Source organism: Diospyros lotus, chromosome 1 (assembly GCF_014633365.1).
Source record: "Diospyros lotus cultivar Yz01 chromosome 1, ASM1463336v1, whole genome shotgun sequence".
NCBI classification, from domain to species: domain Eukaryota; kingdom Viridiplantae; phylum Streptophyta; class Magnoliopsida; order Ericales; family Ebenaceae; genus Diospyros; species Diospyros lotus.
Genome location: NC_068338.1, coordinates 32,211,090 through 32,231,231, shown reverse-complemented (window position 1 = coordinate 32,231,231; position 20,142 = coordinate 32,211,090). Strand labels below are relative to the sequence as shown.

The following is a 20,142-nucleotide window of genomic DNA, read 5'->3' as shown; positions in this document are numbered from 1 at the left end:
TCGGCAAGATGAAGATGGTCACAAGCCAACTGCAAAATCAACCTGCTTCATGAGCACCACTTTGTTTACACAAAATCATACCGCCAAACAATTTTTTGTGAACTCACAATCATCCGATCCACTATGCAAGATTCAAGAAATGCTGGAAAGTCAAACAGAGAGCTCGGCTCTGATGGTTTATTAGTATATACACTGATACACAACTCCCAAATAAAAGGGTATACATACAAAAATATCATGTATTAAGTGATAACAGAAGCTCTGTAGGCCAAAAGTAAAGGATTGAAAAGCAACCACACCACATTAGCATACACAACCGTAAAGAGCCAGACGTGGGGGAATTTCGAGCAACAGAGATGTGAAAGTCAGCAACATTTCAAACAAACTCAAAGCGCATGAGAAGCCTCACTGAGTTGTACGCCTCTCCTCTGTCGCTAAAAAGGGGGACTGCACGAATCCCTTCCCTCAGTTCGGAAACAGGCAAGCAAGTTTGGCCGGCAAAATCATCTGTCTCAGACATGTCATACTCGTGTACTTCAATTCTAAGTACAGCCAATTCAGGAACAGTTAATGGGAAAGTGAACTCTTCATCCCAAACAGGCGTCCAGTTGTCCTCTTTTTTATTCGTTTTCTTCATTATCTCGTCATCAGGCACCCCGGCAATTCCAACCTGCTCAATTAAAGAGACCACCAATAAATTCAACAAATAAATTCATCTGATTATCTCAACTAGTTTCTTAAAACTTTTTCGGTGTTCTAGTTATAAAATGTCTTCTCTAGCCATCTGTTTGTGAAAAAATATAGACTAGAATAATAAAATTACAAGGGTTACTTCAGTCCAGACAAATGACGGAACAATTAGCAGAATCAGCGGATTCATCACAGGCAATGCGATTTCTCTTTAATGCTGTCCTTCACAAGAATAGATGCTCACCAGTTGATCAACAATAAAAGAATAATGGATGTATGATGACCATCATAAGAAATATGTACTCTCAGATTCATCATAATGCTCAGACTGGCTCAGGAGCTGACGCTACGCCAAGAATTTGGCGTATCTGTTACACAAAGTTACTCAAGTTGATAGTGGAGACTTCCCTTAAGTGCACGGTAAGCCAACCTATGGTCATTCATGTCCCAACTTAATATATGACTTATACTTCGTATTAAATCACCTCAGCCGTCCAAATGTAAACCATGTAGTGTCATGAATCAACTAGTGCAATGTAGTAAATGTAGTAGTGCAGGCTACAAGTTACCCTTGTGTAGAAGTCAGGCGGTGAGTACAAATCAAAGTGAGTTTGCTTAAAATCCAAGTGCCATCCATCACCCATATATATTTTAACCTGCAGGTAAAAAATCATGCTCTGGAATTATACACACATACATATATCAATATGCATAATTTGAAGAGCAAGCACGCAAAGAAAATAGATCTATATTTGCTTCAGTGATGATAGCTACCTTTAAAGTTTTCTTCACTTGCAACTTGGCTTTAGGATTAAACACCTCATCATGTGGTCCCTTTGTCATCAAAAGATCAGGCTTCTTCACATAACCACATGCCCCATTTGATCGAAACATCCCATGCATCAACCATAATGCTCTACCATATCCCTGAAATTGATACAGTGTGATGAGTGGGTCTGTCAACCATGACCTTAGAAGTCTTGTGAAAGATTCTAGAGAAAAAAGCAATCCAAATTGCTTATATATGGATTATTAAAGACATACGTCAACAATGACAACATACCAAGCCTTTATCCTACCATCTTGCAGGGGCGGACGCAGGGAGTGGGCAGGGTGGGCTTCAGCCCTGCCAATTTTTTTTAAAAATGGATTTTGTACACTTAAAAAAAAAAAAAAAAAATTTATTCTAAGCCCCCCAAATCCAGCCTAATCCCAAGACCCCTCCCCACCAGCCTAGCTTCCCCACCCTTCTTGTTTTCTTTTTCAGATTTTGTTAAAATTATAGTTCTGTCCCTAACTTTTGCGATCGAAAAAAAAAAAAAAAAATTTATTGGTGAAGCTCATGATTGGAAAAAAATTTTGAAGCCCCCCCCCCCCAGGTAAAAATTCCTAGGTCCGCCCCTGCCATCTTGGGTTGATCACATGAATTCTAGTTTTCCATTCATTTCTATCTATGGCTTCATCTTCTATAAGACACATACAATTTATCAAACCTGTCTCCAACTAAGTTTTTTTTAATCTTCCTCTACCCTTTTTTGCTAAGTACTTGTTTCCTTCCATTCACTCTTCTCACAAGAGCTTCTATTAATCTTCTTCTCACATGACCAAACCAACTCAATCATGTCTCGCGCATATATCACAAAGAAAAAATAAGTAAAGGACTTCTATAGAGATATGGGGCTTTTCTAATTAATATTGGATTATATTAAAAATTTGCATTGAGCTCTTACCTCCTAGCTATAGTGATGGACGAACTCAATAAGCACATTCTAGAAAAGGTGCCTTTATGTATGTATTATATGATGACATTATCTTGATAAATGAGTCAAAAAAAAGACATGAATGCTAAAACTTGAACTACGGAGGAATTACTTAGAATCAAAAGGTTTCAAGTTGAACAAGTCAATAACTAAATATATAAAATGTATGTTTAGTAAAAAAATTTGAGTGGTGTTGTGGTAAGTCTTAAAGATCAAATTATCCTAACAACATATAGTTTAGATCTTTGGATCAATTATTCAAAAAGACTAAAAGATAATTAAGAATGTTACTCATATATTTGCTTTCAGTATTTTATGCAATGGTAAAATCTCTTTAAAGCTAAAATAGAAATTTTATCAGACAACTGTAAAACCAGTTCTGTTATCTTACTTAACAAAAAAATAAAATAAAACCAATTCTGTTTTATGTGCAAAATATTAGTGGAACTATGTTGATGTAATTGTGAACGTGCGACCATACACAAAAAGATAATTAACAAAGAAATTATCAGTAATAAAGTTGGAATAGCATCTATTATGAGAGACATTTAAAAAGGCCTAGATATGCAAGGATAAGAACCAATAGACGAACCTGCACAGAAAGTAGATGGAATACAATAAATTTGTAGCAAGAGATGTAGAGAAAGACTTAAAAACTTGGTGAAAACTGAACAAAGTAAGGTCTCTTAGGTAGAGAACCCGAGACCTAGAATTTTAATTTGAGTGAAATTAAACTCATACTTTGATTAATCGAGGGAACTGACTCTATACATAACTCTATGCTATCTAATCCTAATATTTAGGAGATAATATACAATAGAAAATTAAGATACACAAGATAAGATAACTACCACATCTTACATCCTACTCCTATTAATTCTCCTGATTTTTAGGAACTTATCTAGATTATCTCTTTTGAGTCTTCAATTACTTATCATCACATGATCGGTACTTGTTCCTTGCGTAGACTCCTTAGCATTTACTCATTTTCTTCTCGATGAGACTCCTTCGCAACCTAGGACTCTCCAACACCCTCCCTCAAGCTAAGGAATAGATATCACTCATTCCTAGCTTGTTAATGAGAGTCTCAAACCCTAGTCTTGACATAGCTTTAGTAAGCACATCTGCCAATTGCTCTGCTGCAAGAACATAAATCAGCTCAATTTCCCTTTGGATAAAACTCCGATCAATCCTGACATGTTTCATTCTATCATGCTGCACCAGGTTGTTAATAATGCTTATAGCTGACTTACTATCACTATATACCTTTGTTGGTCGAGTTAGAGGCATTTGTAGGTCCTCCATTAGTCTTACTAGCCAAGTTAGCTCACAAATACCTTAGGCAATTGCCCTAAATTCTGCTTTCGCGCTGCTTCTTGCTACCACCGATTGTTTTTTACTTCTCCATATAACCAGGTTGCCCCACAATTTTGTACAAAACCTAGATGTTGACTAACTATCCATAATTGATCCTGCCCTATCTGCATTAGAAAAACCTTCAGCCCCTATTTCACTACTCCTTTGGATCATAAGTCCCTTACTAGGTGTTCCTTTCAAGTACCTCAAAATATGGCATACAACTATCAAATGTTGTTGAATGGAAGCATGCATAAACTAGCTCACGATGCTTACTGTATAGGCTATGTCCGAGCGAGTTAGGGAGAGATAAATCAATCTCCCAACTAGCCTTTGATACCTCTCTTTATCAACCGGTGGGTCACCATCATTTTTCACATATTTCCAATTTTTTTCTAGAGGAGTATATCTTGGTTTACATTCTAACATTTCAGTTTCTTTCAAGAGATCAAGAGTATATTTTCGTTGAGAGATTATTATACCTTGTTTGCTTCTAGCCATGTCCATTCCAAGAAAATACTTCATCGCACCCAATTCCTTAACTTCAAACTCCTCTTTTAACCTCTGTTTTAAAGCTGCAATTTCATGAGTGTCATCCCCTATAACGATTATATCATCTACATACACAATCAAGATGCATCTTTTTCCGTTAACAACATGTTTAGTAAAGAGAGTATGATCAGCCTCACCTTGTTTGTAACTGAATTTAGTGAGAGTAGAGTTGAATTTCTTAAACCATGTCATTGGAGATTGTTTTAACCCATATAGAGATCTATGTTGTTTGCATACCTTTCCACTTCTTTCTTCTTTCTCAAATCCATGTGGAATCCTCATGTATACCTCTTCTTCTAACTCCCCATTTAAAAATGCATTTTTGATATCAAATTGAAACAATTCCTAGTCTAGATTTACAATAATGGATAGCAATACTCTTATAGAATTTAACTTTGCTACTGGAGCAAAAGTCTCTTCATAATCTATCCCATAAGTTTGAGAGAATCCTTGGGCTACTAATCTAGCTTTATATCAGTCTATACCTCCATCTGATTTGTATTTGACAATAAACACCCATTTGCACCCTATAATCTTCTTGTTTTTTTAGGAAATCTACAATATCCCAAGTGTGATTGTTGTTTAGTGCTCGGATTTCTTCCATCATTGCCTCCTTCCACTTAAGATTTTTTAATGCTTCTTGAATATTTCGAGGTATAGTTACTTCATCCATAGTGGTAGTGAATGCCTTGAATTGAGGAAATAACCTGGAATATGTCAAAAAATTTGGTATTGGATGCTTAACACATGACCTTACCCCTTCTCTAAGAGCAATAGGGACGTTCAAATCACTGCTAGCTATAGGGTTTTCCTCCTCATTTGTTGGACCTCCCCTTGGTTCTAATACTTGGTTGATTTGAGGAGTTGGATGTTTAGCTCGTCTTGAGTATACTTTTATTGGCTTTTCTAGGCATAGATCTTCCCCTGAATCAATTACCCCTGGTTCTGTTGAGGATTGAGGAGCTTGAGGAGATGATGAATTAAGATGGTTAGGTTCAAATGGTGCTGGCTATGAGTGATTAGCAGCAGCTGTTTGAATAGGATTATCATTGGGAGGCGGGGAAGAAATCAGTAATGTAATGGTCATTGGCACGGTAGGATCCCAGTGAGTTTCTTCCATTTGTAATGGAGTACTTGAGTGATAGAACTCATCTTCAACAAAAGTTACATCACAAGAAACAAAGAATTTTTGTGATGTAGGGTAAAAACACTTATATCCTTTTTGGGTAGGAGAATACCCAATAAATATGCACTTGATTGCCCTAGGTTCCAGTTGACAATTAGGGCTGTTTTGATAGAAAATACCACACAACCGAATACTTTGGGAGGGAGAGTGCTGAGAATTCAAACATGGGGAAATACAGATATGAGGTTGTGCAATGGAGTTTGATAATTTAGGACCTTGAAAGGCAGCCTATTGATTAAATAAGATGTTGTTAGGACTGCTTCTCCCCAATACCTGTTAGGAGTAGAACTAGTAAACATGAGAGATCTAGCTACCTCAAGCAAATGTCGGTTTTTTCACTCAATTATCCCATTTTGTTGAGGTGTATAGGGACAAGTGCTTTGATGAAAAATTTCGTTGGTAGTTAGGTATTAAGTGAATGAGTAGGAAAAATATTCCCGACCATTGTTAATTCTAAGGATACAAATAGAGGACTAAAAATTGTTTAGAATGAGTTTATGAAAATTCTGAAAAATTGCACACACCTCAAATTTTTCTTTCATTATGTATACCCAACAAACTCTTGTGTGGTCATCAATAAAGGTAGCAAACCATCTAGCACCATTCAAGTTTAGAACTCTAGCCAATCCCCAAATATCATCATGGATCAAGTAGAAAGGTTTAGAAGGAGTGTATGGGTTCGATTGATGAGTACTATGAGTTTATTTGGCAAGAATACAATGATCATCACACTTAAGTACCAACTTCTCTTTATTGATAAATAAACTTGGGTACAAGTGTTTCAAATACGAAAAGCTAGGATGATCAAAACGTTTATGTCATAACAAAATTTCAGAATTTGAACTAACATTAAGAGAGAACCTAGGAGGAACATGACTAGGGAAAGCCTGGTTATCAATTAGCCAATAAAGTTCATCCTTCTCCTCAACACTACCAATCATCTTCCCCTCAACACTGCCAATCATCTTCCCTGGGGATCGGTCTTGAAAAACACAATATGAAGGAAAAAATTGTCATAATACAATCCATATCCCTAGTTAGCTTGCTCACAAATAGTAGACTGCATTTGAGATTGGGCACATATAACACAGATTCTAGTTGTAGACCAGCAACACACACACTTCCTTTTCCTTTGACTAGAGATACGGTACCATCTGCCATCAAAACAATTAAATCCTTATCTCTAACTTGAAATTTATCAGATATAGTAGTAGATCCAGTCATGTGATCAGACGCCCTGGTATCTACCACCCCTATTCATCCTCATAGCAGTTAAAGAAAGAGCCTGGTTACCTTTTTGTACCATGGATGCTGAGGAGTTAGCTGCTAAATCATCTGATTCCTTTGCATTGTGAAAACCATTCACCAGTTTCTATAAAAATTCAATCTGGTCAGTTGTTAAACCCATACCTTTTTCACTGGTAGGTATACTAACCGCTTCATATGCTGGTTTCTCTTTTTCCCTCTTAGATCTGGGTTTCCAGTTTGGTGGCTTTCCGTGTAACTTCCAGCATGTGTTCTTTGTATGGTAAGGTAGGTTGCAGTGCTCACACCACTGTTTGTCCCTATGATTGTCTTCTTTCTTGGTAGCAGCAAGAGCCAATCCTGAATTTGGCTCTGTGGCTGTGAGCATAACCTTCTTTCCGCTTTCCTCTCGTCTAACCTCAGCAAATACCTCTCGGAGGGATGGTAATGGCTTGGTACCTAGGAGTCTCCCTCTTACTTCATCCAAATCTGGATTGAGCCCTTGGAGGAAGTCAAAAATCCTCTCCTTTTCCAGCATCTTGCTGTATTTTTGACTGTCAACTGCACACTCCCAACTTGGATCATAAAACAAATCCATCTCTTGCCATAACTCTATTAGATTATTGTAATATTCTATAACTCCATAACTACCCTATTTGGTAGTCCTAATTGCTGCTCTCATCTCAAAATACTGAGCTGTGTTTTCTAAATTAGAGTAAATTTCTTGGACTGCATCCCATACCTCTTTTGCAGTCTTGTAGAACAGATAAGGCCGTGCTGGAAATATGCTAAAATCAAGGGAGATTTGTCCTTGATCCTAGAATATTCTAGGATCAAAGTTTTATGTAAATAATATGTAAATATAGTAAGTCAAGAATGTAGTTTAGGATGATGTCAATATTTAGATTATTTCCTTCCTTTTTTGTTTATAATCCTCTGCTTAAAAGAGGATGTTGTTCTTGTTCATTTCAATCAATTAAGACAAATTGTCTTTGATTATTTCTGAGATGGTATCAGAGCTAGATTACATCCCAGCCATCCATTCTGTGTGAGGTTCTTCATGCAACCGTCTACGCCTCCTCTATTGGCCTCTTGATTGGTCACTAACGCCCGGATTCGGCAATTCCCAGCCATCGCCCAGCCTGAATCTACTGGTCGCGGCCACCCAAGATCGACCCAAGGTCATCTTCTCTATCGCATCCTCCATTGTCAACCGCAAGGTCTCTTTCTACCGCCTGCGAGTGCAAGCTCTTCATTCCGAACGGTGACACCCACTCCGATTGGGTCCGCTGTGTTCGCTTCAGCCTCTGCCGATTGCTCGCGACCTTGACCAACTTCAGTCACTGTTGCTGCACAGCGCAGCGCAGCCGCACATCACAGCCACTGCAATCGGAGCCACCGTAGCCACTGGAAAGCACTACCGCAACTGTTTACTGTGGCCGCCGCGTTGTGCAGAAGAGCTGCAACTGCCTTCTGCTTGCTGGCACCTTACAATCGACAGCAACCAATTTTGCAGCCATCTCCCAGATCTTGGTAACCTTACTTGCTTCCTTTCCTTCTTGTTTTCCCTCTTCCAACGTGTAAGTTATGTCGGAAGTCACTTCCGAAACATCCTTAAATCCTGCCGCTGCTATCCAAACAAAATATCCAGCGACCCAGCCAAACCATTCTATCCAAATCACCACTATTCGTTTAAATGGTGATAATTTTCTTTACTGGTCTCAATCTGTCCGGATGTATATCCGCGGGCAAGGAAAAATTGGCTACCTTACTGGCGACAAGAAGGAACCTGCAGTGGATGACCCAGCACACTCTGTTTGGGATGCTGAAAACTCTATGGTCATGACATGGCTGGTTAATTCCATGGATGAAGATATCAGTTCCAATTATATGTGTTATCCTACTGCAAAGGAGTTGTGGGATAATGTAAATCAGATGTACTCTGACCTAGGTAACCAATCTCAGGTTTTTGAGTTAACTCTGAAGCTAGGAGAGATTCGACAAGGAGACGACTATGTTACTAAATACTTCCATTCCTTAAAAAGACTGTGGCAAGATCTTAACCTCTTCAACACTTATGAGTGAAAATCTACTGAAGATTGCAACCACCACAAGAAAATGGTTGAAGATGGCCGTATTTACAAGTTTCTTGCTAGCCTTAATTTTGAGTTCGATGAGGTGCGAGGGAGGATTATTGGCCGATCCCCCTTACCTCCCATTGGTGAAGTATTTGCTGAGGTTAGAAGAGAAGAAAGCCAAAGGAGTGTCATGCTCCGCAAAAAAACTGCTAGTGAGTCGATTGAAAATTCTGTTTTGTTTACTGATACAGCTGCCTACAAGCCTGCACATTACCAGCATAGAAGCAATGAGCGGCCTTGTGTCTGGTGTGACCATTGCAACAAGCCACGCCATACTCATGAGACTTGCTGGAAAATTCATGGCAAACCTGCCAATTAGAAGAACAACAAGCAAGGAGACAAAAGCAGTAATCGTGGGGTCCCTACTGCGAATGAGGTTGACACAGGTCCCTTCAACAAAGAGCAGATTGATCAACTCTTGAAGCTGTTACAATCCAGTTCCTTATCTAGTATTCCTAGTGTTTCCTTGGCACACACATGTAGAAAACCTAAAGCTCTTTCTTGTCTACATTCCTTTCCATGGGTTATTAATTCCGGAGCTTCTAATCATATGACTAGTTCTCCTTATTTATTTAATACCTATTCTCCTAGCTCCGGAAATGAAAAAATCATAATTGCCGATGGTAGTTTTTCATCTATTGCAGGAAAAGGTCTTATTCAACTAACCGAAAAAATTAATCTCCATTCTGTTCTTCATGTTCCTAACTTGGCCTGCAATCTTTTGTCTGTTAGTAAACTTTGCAAAGACTCTAACTATCGTGTTACTTTCTTTGAATCCTATTGTGAATTTCAAGACCAGAACTTGGGGACGATGATTGGGCGTGCTAGGATGATTGAAGGTCTTTACTACTTTGATGAAAAGTCTTCTAGTAATAAAAAAGCTCAGGGCTTTAGTAGTACTAGTTCAATTCATGTTCAAGACACAATTATGCTATGGCATCTTAGACTAAGACATCCTAGTTTTACCTATATGAAACGTTTATTTCCTAAATTATTTGAAGGAATGGATTGTTCTTCTTTTCAATGTGAAAGTTGCATCTTGGTAAAAAAATCATCGTTCTACATATTTACCAAAACCCTACCAAGCATCCAAACCTTTTTATATAATTCATAGTGATGTTTGGGGACCATCTAAAATTTCTACTCTATCTGGAAAAAAATGGTATGTTACCTTTATAGACGATCATACCCGTTTGTGTTGGGTTTATTTGATGCACAAAAAATCTGAAGTGGAAACTTTATTCAAAAACTTTTACACTATGATTTCAAACCAATTTCAAACCAAAATTGGTATTTTACACTTTGACAATGGCACCGAGTATTTCAATGAGCACTTGGGGGATTTTTTGAAAACCAAAGGTAATCACCACCAAACTACTTGTCGGTATACTTCTCAACAAAATGGCATTGCTGAACGTAAAAATTAACATTTACTCGAAGTAGCACGTGCCATCATGTTTTCTATGTATGTTCCAAAATATTTATGGGGCGAAGCTGTTTTAACGGCGTCCTATTTGATAAATAGGATGCCTACTAAAGTATTAAAGTACCAAACCCCCCTTGAGTGCCTCAAAGACATTTTTCCCAACACTAGATTACATTCGAACCTTCCCATCAAAGTTTTTGGATGTACTGTGTATGTTCATATACCTACTCAATTTCGCTCAAAACTTGATCCTAGAGCTGTCAAATGTGTTTTTTTTGGGTTATACCTCTCATAAAAAAGGCTATAAGTGTTATGATCCTCTCACAAAAAAGACTCACGTGAGTATGGATGTCTCATTTGTTGAAAACAAACCTTATTTTACCAAAATTCCCTTCAGGGAAAGAACCATGAAGCTGAAGACAATTTTTGGGATGTTTCTATCCCCCTTCCAAATGCAATTTGTCCTACTCAGGAACCACATGTTTCTAATAATGGTCACCTAGGAGATTCTGGTTCTTTGATGCCAAGTAAAGGGGTTTCTCGGGCAAGGGGAGAATTACTACAAACTGATCATAATGATCTAAATTCTAAGCTTTAAGTTTATACCAGGAAGAGATTTCATCAAAAGAACAAAGACTTGAATGTCAATTCTGCACAAAACCAATCTAAAAACCTGATAAATGGCACTGTAAGTTCAAGAACTCCCACTTCAACTTCTAGTCCACCTCCCTCTACTTTACCTAATAGTTCCAAAATTGATTCTTCAACTATTTCCAATCATTTACCTACTATTTATGATCTTGATATTCCTATAGCAATTAGGAAAGGTGCCAGAAGTTGCACTAAATATCCTATTGCTAAATACCTCTCCTACCACAGATTATCTAAGAATCATAAGACTTTCACATATAGGATTTCACACTTGTTTGTGCCAAGGAATATACAGGAAGCTTTGAATGATCCAAACTGGAAATTAGCAGTTATAGAGGAGATGAATGCTCTAAGGAGAAATGGTACTTGGGAGATAGTTAACTTGCCCAGAGAAAAAAAAATAGTAGGGTGTAAATGGGTGTTTACAATAAAATGTAAGGCTGACGGGAATGTTGACAGGTACAAAGCCAAACTGGTGGCTAAAAGCTTCACTCAGACTTATGGAATTGATTATCAGGAGACCTTTGCTCCTGTGGAAAAAATAAACTCTATCAGAGTCCTGTTGTCTCTTGCAGTAAATTCAGATTGGCCTCTACACCAACTTGATGTCAAAAATGTGTTTCTTAATGATGATCTTGAAGAGGAGGTCTTTATGAGTTTACCTCCTGGATTCGAAAATAAACTTGGGAGTAACAAAGTATGTAGACTGAAGACATCCCTGTATGGTCTCAAACAATCTCCAAGAGCATGGTTCGAACGCTTTGGAAAGGCAGTTATCAGTTATGGCTTCCTTCAAAGTTAGGCAGATCACACTATATTTTACAAACACTCAAAAGGATGGTAAAGTTGCAATTTTGATTGTTTATGTTGATGACATTATTTTAACTGGTAATAATGAGACAGAGTTAGCAGTCCTCAAGTAGAAACTTGCAAATGAGTTCCAAATCAAAGACCTGGGAATCCTAAAATACTTCATTGGAATGGAGTTTGCAAGATCCAAATAAGGCATCTTTGTCAATTAGAGAAAATATGTTCTTGACCTTCTTGGAAAATAGGATTACTCGGCTGCAAGGTGTCAGAAACTCCCATTGAGCCTAATGTGAAACTATATGCTGTCAAAGCTGAAGAAGTAAAGGACAGGGAACAATATCAGAGACTTGTGGGCAGATTAATCTACTTGTCTCATACACGACCCAATATTGCTTTTGCAGTGAGTGTGGTGAGTTAATTTATGCACTCACCAGGGCCAGAGCATTTTGAAGTAGTCTACAGAATCCTAAGATATCTGAAAGGGACTCCTGGAAGAGGCTTACTATTCAAGAAACATGGCCACCTACAAGTTGAGATCTACACTAATGCAGATTGGGCAGGAAGTGTTAATGATAGGAAATCTACTTCAGGCTACTGTTTGTTTGTTGGGGAAACCTTGTCACCTGGCGAAACAAAAAACAAAATGTGGTGGCTAGAAGTAGTGCAAAAGCAGAATTCAGAGCTGTTGCTCATGGAATCTGTGAGGGGATGTGGATCAAAAGGATACTTGAAGAGCTGAAATTTCCTCAATCAAAACCTATAAAAGTCTATTGTGACAACAAGGCTGCCATCTCTATTGCTCATAATCCGGTGTTGCATGATCGTACAAAACATATAGAAGTGGACAAACATTTCATCAAGGAGAAGCTCGATGCTGGAATAATATGCATGCCATATCTTCCAACAACTGAACAGATTGCTAATATTCTAACTAAGGGTCTTCACAAGAAGCAATTTGATAAACTTATTGGCAAGCTAGCTATGGAAGACATCTACAAGCCAGCTTGAGGGGGAGTGCTGGAAATATGCTAAAATCAAGGGAGATTTGTCCTTGATCCTAGAATATTCTAGGATCTGAGTTTTATGTAAATAATATGTAAATATAGTAAGTCAAGGATGTAGTTTAGGATGATGTCAATATTTAGATTATTTCCTTCCTTTTTTTGTTTATAATCCTCTTCTTAAAAGAGGATGTTGTTCTTGCTCATTTCAATCAATTAAGACAAATTGTCTTTGATTATTTCTAAGAGGCCGGCCTACTTTGGGCTCCATTGAGTTGATGAGCCCAGCCATCAAAATTGATTTTTCTATCTCCCATCGTTGATATTCTCTTGAACCTTCTGGTGGAGTGGGAATAGCCCCGGTGAGATAGCCATATTTTCCCTTGCCTTTAATCACCAAGATAACGGATTGAAACCACTCTCTGAAGGTTCTTAAGTTCAACCTATGTTGCGTGATTTGCAGGGTGTGGCTCTCCATTGACAGGGTGTTGGTTGGTACTATGGCAGCTGAAGTTGTTGTTTGTTGAGGAGTCGGACTAATTGACGATTCTGCAGCGGTAGAGACTGCATTCCCATGGCCTTAAGTATCCATACAATTTGAATACTTAGGCTAGAAAGAGTCGAGTTCTGATACCATGAACAAAGTAAGGTCGCTTAGGTAGAGAACCCGAGACCTAGAATTTTAGTTTGAGTGAAATCAAACTCATACTTTGATTAATCGAGGGAATTGACTCTATACATAATTCTATGCTATCTAATCCTAATATTTAGGAGATAATAAACAACAAAAAATTAAGATACACAAGATAAGATAACTACCACATCCTACATCCTACTCCTATTAATTCTCCTGATTTTTAGGAACTTATCTAGATTATCTCTTTTGAGTCTTCAATTCCTTATCATCACATGATCGGTACTTGTTCCTTGCGTAGACTCCTTAGCATTTACTCCTTTTCTTCTTGGTGAGACTCCTTCACAGCCTAGGACTCTCCAACAAAACCTCTTAGGCATGAAACAAGTGCAACAATCTTATAAAAGATGTGGTCATGGCTAGATTTCATTGGCAAGCTAGAATCCATGTTGTCAACCTCACCAAGTAAGAATAAGGTTTGATACAATTGTTGTTGTTATCATCTATAACTAATTAGCATGCCACATGTGAATTCATCACTAATTTGTCCCATTTTCTCTTCAATCTCATAGCACATACATATTAGACCTACCCAATTGATCTAAACCATTTTTACACCTGTTGTAACCTAACTTTCAGCATTATGAGTAGGGATTTTGGTTTCACTACACAGTACCTAACAAAAGTGCGAACAATGGATTGGAAATATATAATATCATTGTGGGTTGGGAATTTTGAAGTTTTCTTTAGAGTTCAATTGTTGATCATTTGATTGTGCTGGCCAAAATTTGGAAAAATTCATCATTTTTTTCTTATTTTCTAGTAGTTTGCAAATGAAGCATCAACAGTAAAGAGAGAGATGGAAGTTGTGAGTATTCTTATTAATGAAATTTTGGTCCATCTTTCTTCCAAACATTACTCATCTCTCAGTGTCCCCTCCATATACACATATATACACGTGTTTGTGCTCCTCTCTTTTCCTTGTTATTTAAGTAGGATATACATATATATACACAAATGCATATTTGCACATATAAGGGAGGTACATTGAAGATAAGCACATGAAGATGGTGAAGGTGGTGGTGATTGTTGGTATGGAGGATGCATGTGGATGGATGGATGGCTCCATGCTTGGATATGGCAATGGAAAGGTCAGCTACTTGTGATAAAATGATTGTATGAGGCACGGTGGATTGGGCAGCTACCATTAAGTTCCACTGACCAAACAGAACATTAGGCTTTATATGGAACTGTCATACTTCATTTGGAAAAAATGGTATTTATCAAGAAAAAATGGTATAATGAACTTGTCTGGTGCCACAGAAACTCAGAAAGCTTCACACATAGCACCACTTTCAAAAAAGCAACAAAACCTCACATATGCTTTTTTTTTACTAAATATAGATGACTTTGTAACTAATTCTACCAGCCACAGAAAAAAAGTGTAATCTGTTTCTTTCAGCAATAGAACTTGAACCATAAACATGAAACTGATATAGAGACAGTAATGCAAAATTATCATACTTCATTTGGAAATTATAACCACGGACAGAGAATCAGACCTGCATGTTAAATGCAACCATTTGAGCTCCATGCATCCAACCAACTTGAGGCTTGTAATTGGTGGATGTAAACCTAGTACCTTTGGGGTACACTCTCAGAATATTCTTCTGAGTGAACCTGGATTCAGCAAAAGCACCCATGATTTGGTAGCTAGAAAACTCTGAAGTGCAAAAGCTTATATCACTAACCATGCTAATGAACTTTCATGACATGATGTTCAATGCACTAGAAGAATTTGACTAGTATATACCTTACAACATCCATTCCACATACTTTAGCAGCCTTTTCAAGTGCTTGCTCGCTCAAACTAAGGCGTCTAACTTTACAACTTTCAATTTTCAGTGCCTCCTTTAGTCCACCTTTAGGTTTCCCAGCATGAATAGCAATTAGACGCTTGTACACAGGTGGTTCACATTGATGTGAATTTTTATCAAAATCATCGTCATCATCGTCATCTAGGTTGTGGTCATTCTTATCATTATCATTCTGCAAGTAAATTTTATGAACTGCAGTAAGCAAATGCCCCAAGATATAGGTGTTACATGAGATTCAGGTGAGAGACCAAGGCACATCATATTTGATTTCCTGCTCACTTTATCATTATCTTCTTGATTGGTTGTCAGGTATGATGGTTCTGTACCCCATATATCTTCATTAGAATCCTTCTCATTCTGTGACTTGCTTCCTTTGAAAGTATCAGTTTCAAGGTACTCTTTTGGAGGTTTGGTTGAAATGATCACTCGATACTTCAATTCTTCTGGAGAAGGGAATTCCTGAAGGTCTGATTCAGGGTAAAACAACATATCTTCAAATGTTTGGGTGAGCATCTACAAACAAAAGACACTGTAATCAAGAAAGGTTCAAAATTAAGAAAGAAATAATTAAAGATCATGAAAGAAAGAAAAAGGTTAACCTGTGCTACTTTAGCCTGAAGAACTGGATTGAGATGATCTTCTAGGGTTATTATGACAGGGTATGGAGAAGCAAAAAAAGCATTATCCTTGATGGACTTCAAACATTTTCTGAGTTCCACAGGAGTTGTCAGAGTCCTGTATTTCACAACAAATGAGGTTAATGGTATCCAAAATGAAATAGACAAAAGTAAAATAAATGAATGAAAAAGGATATTATCATCATCTAGTGACAATTTATTTTCATTTTTATTGTTTGCTTATATAATCTGCATGGAACACCCAATTGAATGAGAAGCTTAGCTTATTGTAACTGTTGGATGTGCAAGCTAAAGTCCCACATCGGCTAGACATAGGGAGGATCAAGGGCTATATCTCCATTGATATGAGGCCTTTTGGGTAAAATCCAAAAGCAAATCCATGAGGGCTTAGGCCCAAAGTGGACAATATCATACCAATGTGGAGATTTGGAAGGTCCACAATCCTAACAGTGGTATTAGAGCCCAGGCCCCAGACTTAGCTAGGAGAATGTGTGGAGGAAATTCTCGGAATGCCAGACAAAGGTAGTGGGCCCCAATTAAGCTCACAATTGGATCCGTGGTTGGGCTCTATTTGGAGCAAGCTCTTGAGGTAGAGGGTACTCTGGAACTGGCCCACGGTGAAGATGAGTAATTGATCTCAATGGAGCAATCAGATGGATGATCATTGGAGGGGAGGCCTAGAAAAAAATACCACAAGGATGTGATCCTTTGTTTGAGGGGAGGATTGTTGGATGTGCAAACTAAAGTTCCACATTGGCAAGACATAGGAAGGATCAAGGGCATATAAGTGTGGACAATATCTCCATTGGTATGAGACCTTTTGGGTAAAATCCAAAAGAAAACCAATGAGGACTTAGGCCCAAAGTGGACAATATTATACCAATGTGGAGATTTGGGAGGTCCATAGTCCTAACAATAACAAAAGCAGCATATTCCTAGGAAGGTAAGCATAGACTTTACCATCCACAGTTGACTTGTTTCTTACAGGAATCTATATCACACGATCTTTACAATAGAAACATATATTTTAAACAACTTGGTGAGAAATTTACTGTCTTAACGAAATCTCTCAAGGACTTTTGGTTTCACAACAAGAATGTCAATATATTTAGGCTGTCCAAGAACCACCAATGCCTGAGCGGTAGACTAGGATAGAGGCACAACTTACAAAAGTACCATTTTTAAACCTGACAATGTCATTGGTGGTCCCAAGGAAATCCCATACTGTCAATTCTCCAACACTTACCATTCCTTGATTTCTTTCTCTTTTTAAATGGAGGACCTAGTTTGTATTAAAGAGACTAGTTAAAAGAATATAAGCCCTATTGTTCTCCATGGTACACAAATATGGACTTGGAATGCATTGAAGGCTCAGAAGTTTGGACATACAACTGCAAGGTGACATAGAATTCCAAATCTATCTTGCTAACTAAATGACATGTTTATTTACAGGTTAAAGGGGAAAGTTTACGTAGCCTATACACATCAGAGGAGCTACCTGCTTTCAAACAGAAAACTCACATTAATGTAGGAGCAGCTTCAAGAAGGCATTCCCAAATATTGAGACAAAATATACAGGAAATGATAGGTCATTTTTTCCTCTCTACTTCTATGTTCTCCTAGGGGTGTCAAATTGTAAACCTGTATTCAGTTTTTGGTTATACAACAGAAAAATGATTACAGTTATGGAGACTTGCCCTATTCAAGGAGATCTTCCATGCCATGGAGAGGTGTTGAGGAAAAACATGAAGCTAATGCTTACAGTTATGGACATTCATTGCATACCTTCCGTGCAGAACATGGACATCATCTCCTGTGGAATTGGGCCATATATCAAGTTCTATCACCCTCACGCCTCTTTTCAGTGCCTTTATAATTGGGACATCACTGCAATCACTGCTGAGCTGGTTTCCAGTCAAATAAGAATTATGCCCCGTGTAGATGAAGTAATGGGACAATGGAGCACTCATGTCATGGTGAACCTGAAATGGTTAATATATTGTCAGTTAGCAGGAACAGAAATGGTGTATAAAACGGAAAAAACAACTATATTCTCTTTAAATCGCCACCTACAAACAAGAGCTCAAAAAACACAAACAAAACAGAACAAGAACCATAAGAGAGAGGGGGGGGGGGGGGGGGGGCAACGAAAAACCGTACTCGAAAAAGAAACATTTTTTTTAAAATTCTGAAGATGAAGTCAAATAAGTTCTTGGCAACTTCTAACTGTCCAGTTCAACTAGAAAACCTTCTGCGCGTTTCACAATGTCACTGACTATTTAGTCGGTGAAAAACTACAAGCAAAATTTGATATATCTCAGTCGATCAATTTGCATGACTCAAATTGGTTACTGAATGTTGCCAATTTCTTGGCCGTTGGCGCCTCCAGAATTGAAAGAAGAAGAAGAGTGGTAAAACAAGTGAAGATCATAAACTTGAAATACGCAAACACGCAGAAATGTTGCAAATATAGCTAATAGCTGATCAGGGAGTTTCGGTAAAACAGACATTGCTAATTAAATTCATGAGGCCGTTCAACAGTTTCGATCTCTCCATACTCTTTCCACTTACAGAAGTGGCTAGATTTGGATGGTCTACTTTCCTTTCTTTTCATAATTTTGGCTCTAAACAAACCCGTTGAAACTCAAATAAGTCCGTTGTCCCAGAATAGGAAACAGTAGAAAACAGGGAAAAATCACTACAATTTTGATCTGTCTGACGCAGGGTGTCTCAGGTACATTCAAGCAAAATGTTAAAACACTCAAGAGGTTGTTAAATATCAGTATACCTGAGATCCGATGGGGGAGTTGAGGTCGGGCGAGAAGAGGAAGTGGTGGAAATCGTCGAGAGTGAGAGTGTGCCTGGTGAACTTGGCAATATGGTGGCGCTTGTGGAGGACCTGCTCCACTATCCGCTCGGCGGAGGCGGCGGAGGCGGACTCGCCCTGGACCTCCGCCAGGAACCGCCGGAGCTGCTCCGCCGTCATGTGCGTTCCTCCTTCCGAGTACTTCCGGAATGCCTCCTTGACGTCCGGCGGAGGCTCCGCCTCCGTTACCCTAAATCTCCTCGTGAAACACATGCATATCCTATATGTACTCCCCATCACCCCCGCCCCCCCTTTCCCTCTCTATCTCTCTGTTGTGGAAGGGGAAGAAGATAAATGACCAGCTGAATATATCGACTAGATCGAGTGCATCAAAATCCACGGAGAGAAGAATGCGAGCAGCATAGATCAGGGAGGGAACTAATCTCCAACTTTGTTCATGGGAAGGAAGCCTTTATTATATATTCTGGGTCTCTTCTCTTGTGTACTCGTTGTTGTCGGTTTCCTCTCGGTCCTCACCCACCACCCCCACAGCTGGACCCATCATCTTCCTACCTAGTCGCAGTTCTCTTTTTTTTATGTGTTACAATAATAATAATAATTATTATTATTATTATTATTATTGTAAATTATTATTATTGCATTGGCTTGGCGGGCATGGTTATGAATGATGATGATTCTCATGCACATGGGAAAGGCTAGTTACTACTGGTATTATTAGTTAATGCGCAAAGAAAGTTGGCAAAAATCAAAGAGCCAGCCAACCGGCAGATCCTTTTCAATGGGAACAGCATAAAGATAAAGCGACAGCTTAGCTTAGATGGGGGCGGGGGGATTCTCAAAGTATATAATGCGCATGGCAAAAAGGCTAGTTACTGGTATACATTAGTTATAATAAACAAACAGATTTAAACTTGTACGGGATAGATTTGGCTTCCCTCCTCCTCCTCCACTCGTTTGGCAGCTAGCTAGCTCTATTTAAAATAACTCAATAAATCAACTAAATGAATTCGTTGTTCTGAATTAATAAGATATTTATGAGATAGATAGATGTACGTATTTTTGACTCATTTAGGTGAAATGAAATGAACCAAATAGAGACAGACAATACACGTGATTTATTGTCTGAGTACTACTGTTGCAAAGGAAGGAAGGGCCAACGACTGTCAGTGTGCATTTAAAGCCACGGAGCAGCTTTTTCTTTTTTGAGCCTGGCTGGGAGGCAGAGCAGACAAGGGAGCGGGGTGCTACTTACTGTTCATAAGTTCCAGAATAATCCAACGAATTAAATAAGATTATATAGATTTTGTTCATTTCATTCGGTTCCCTTTTTCGTTTTTTTATAAATTTGAGT

General features: G+C 38.4%; 1 protein-coding gene across 1 annotated transcript; it reads right to left on the bottom strand.

Moving 5' to 3' along the window:
- Positions 1–140: 140 nt before the first annotated feature.
- Positions 141–19,305, bottom strand: LOC127791390 (phosphoinositide phospholipase C 4-like). The gene is made up of 9 exons (XM_052321243.1): positions 18,753–19,305; positions 17,750–17,946; positions 15,926–16,061; positions 15,606–15,839; positions 15,263–15,498; positions 15,012–15,129; positions 1,465–1,617; positions 1,260–1,346; positions 141–670 (listed from the first exon to the last, which is right to left on the bottom strand). The coding sequence occupies exons 1-9, from the start codon at positions 19,065–19,067 to the stop codon at positions 377–379; spliced, it is 1,770 nt and encodes a 589-aa protein (XP_052177203.1). The 5' UTR covers positions 19,068–19,305; the 3' UTR covers positions 141–376.
- Between the last annotated feature and the right edge of the window lie 837 nt (positions 19,306–20,142).

Coding starts and splice junctions, on each gene's coding strand:
- LOC127791390 (XM_052321243.1), bottom strand. CDS start 19,067: ATGGGGAGTACATATAGGATATGCATGTGTTTCACGAGGAGATTTAGG. Junction 17,947..18,752: donor ACTCCCCCATCGGATCTCAG/GTATACTGATAT, acceptor TAACCATTTCAG/GTTCACCATGACATGAGTGC. Junction 1,347..1,464: donor AAGTGAAGAAAACTTTAAAG/GTAGCTATCATC, acceptor TTTTACCTGCAG/GTTAAAATATATATGGGTGA.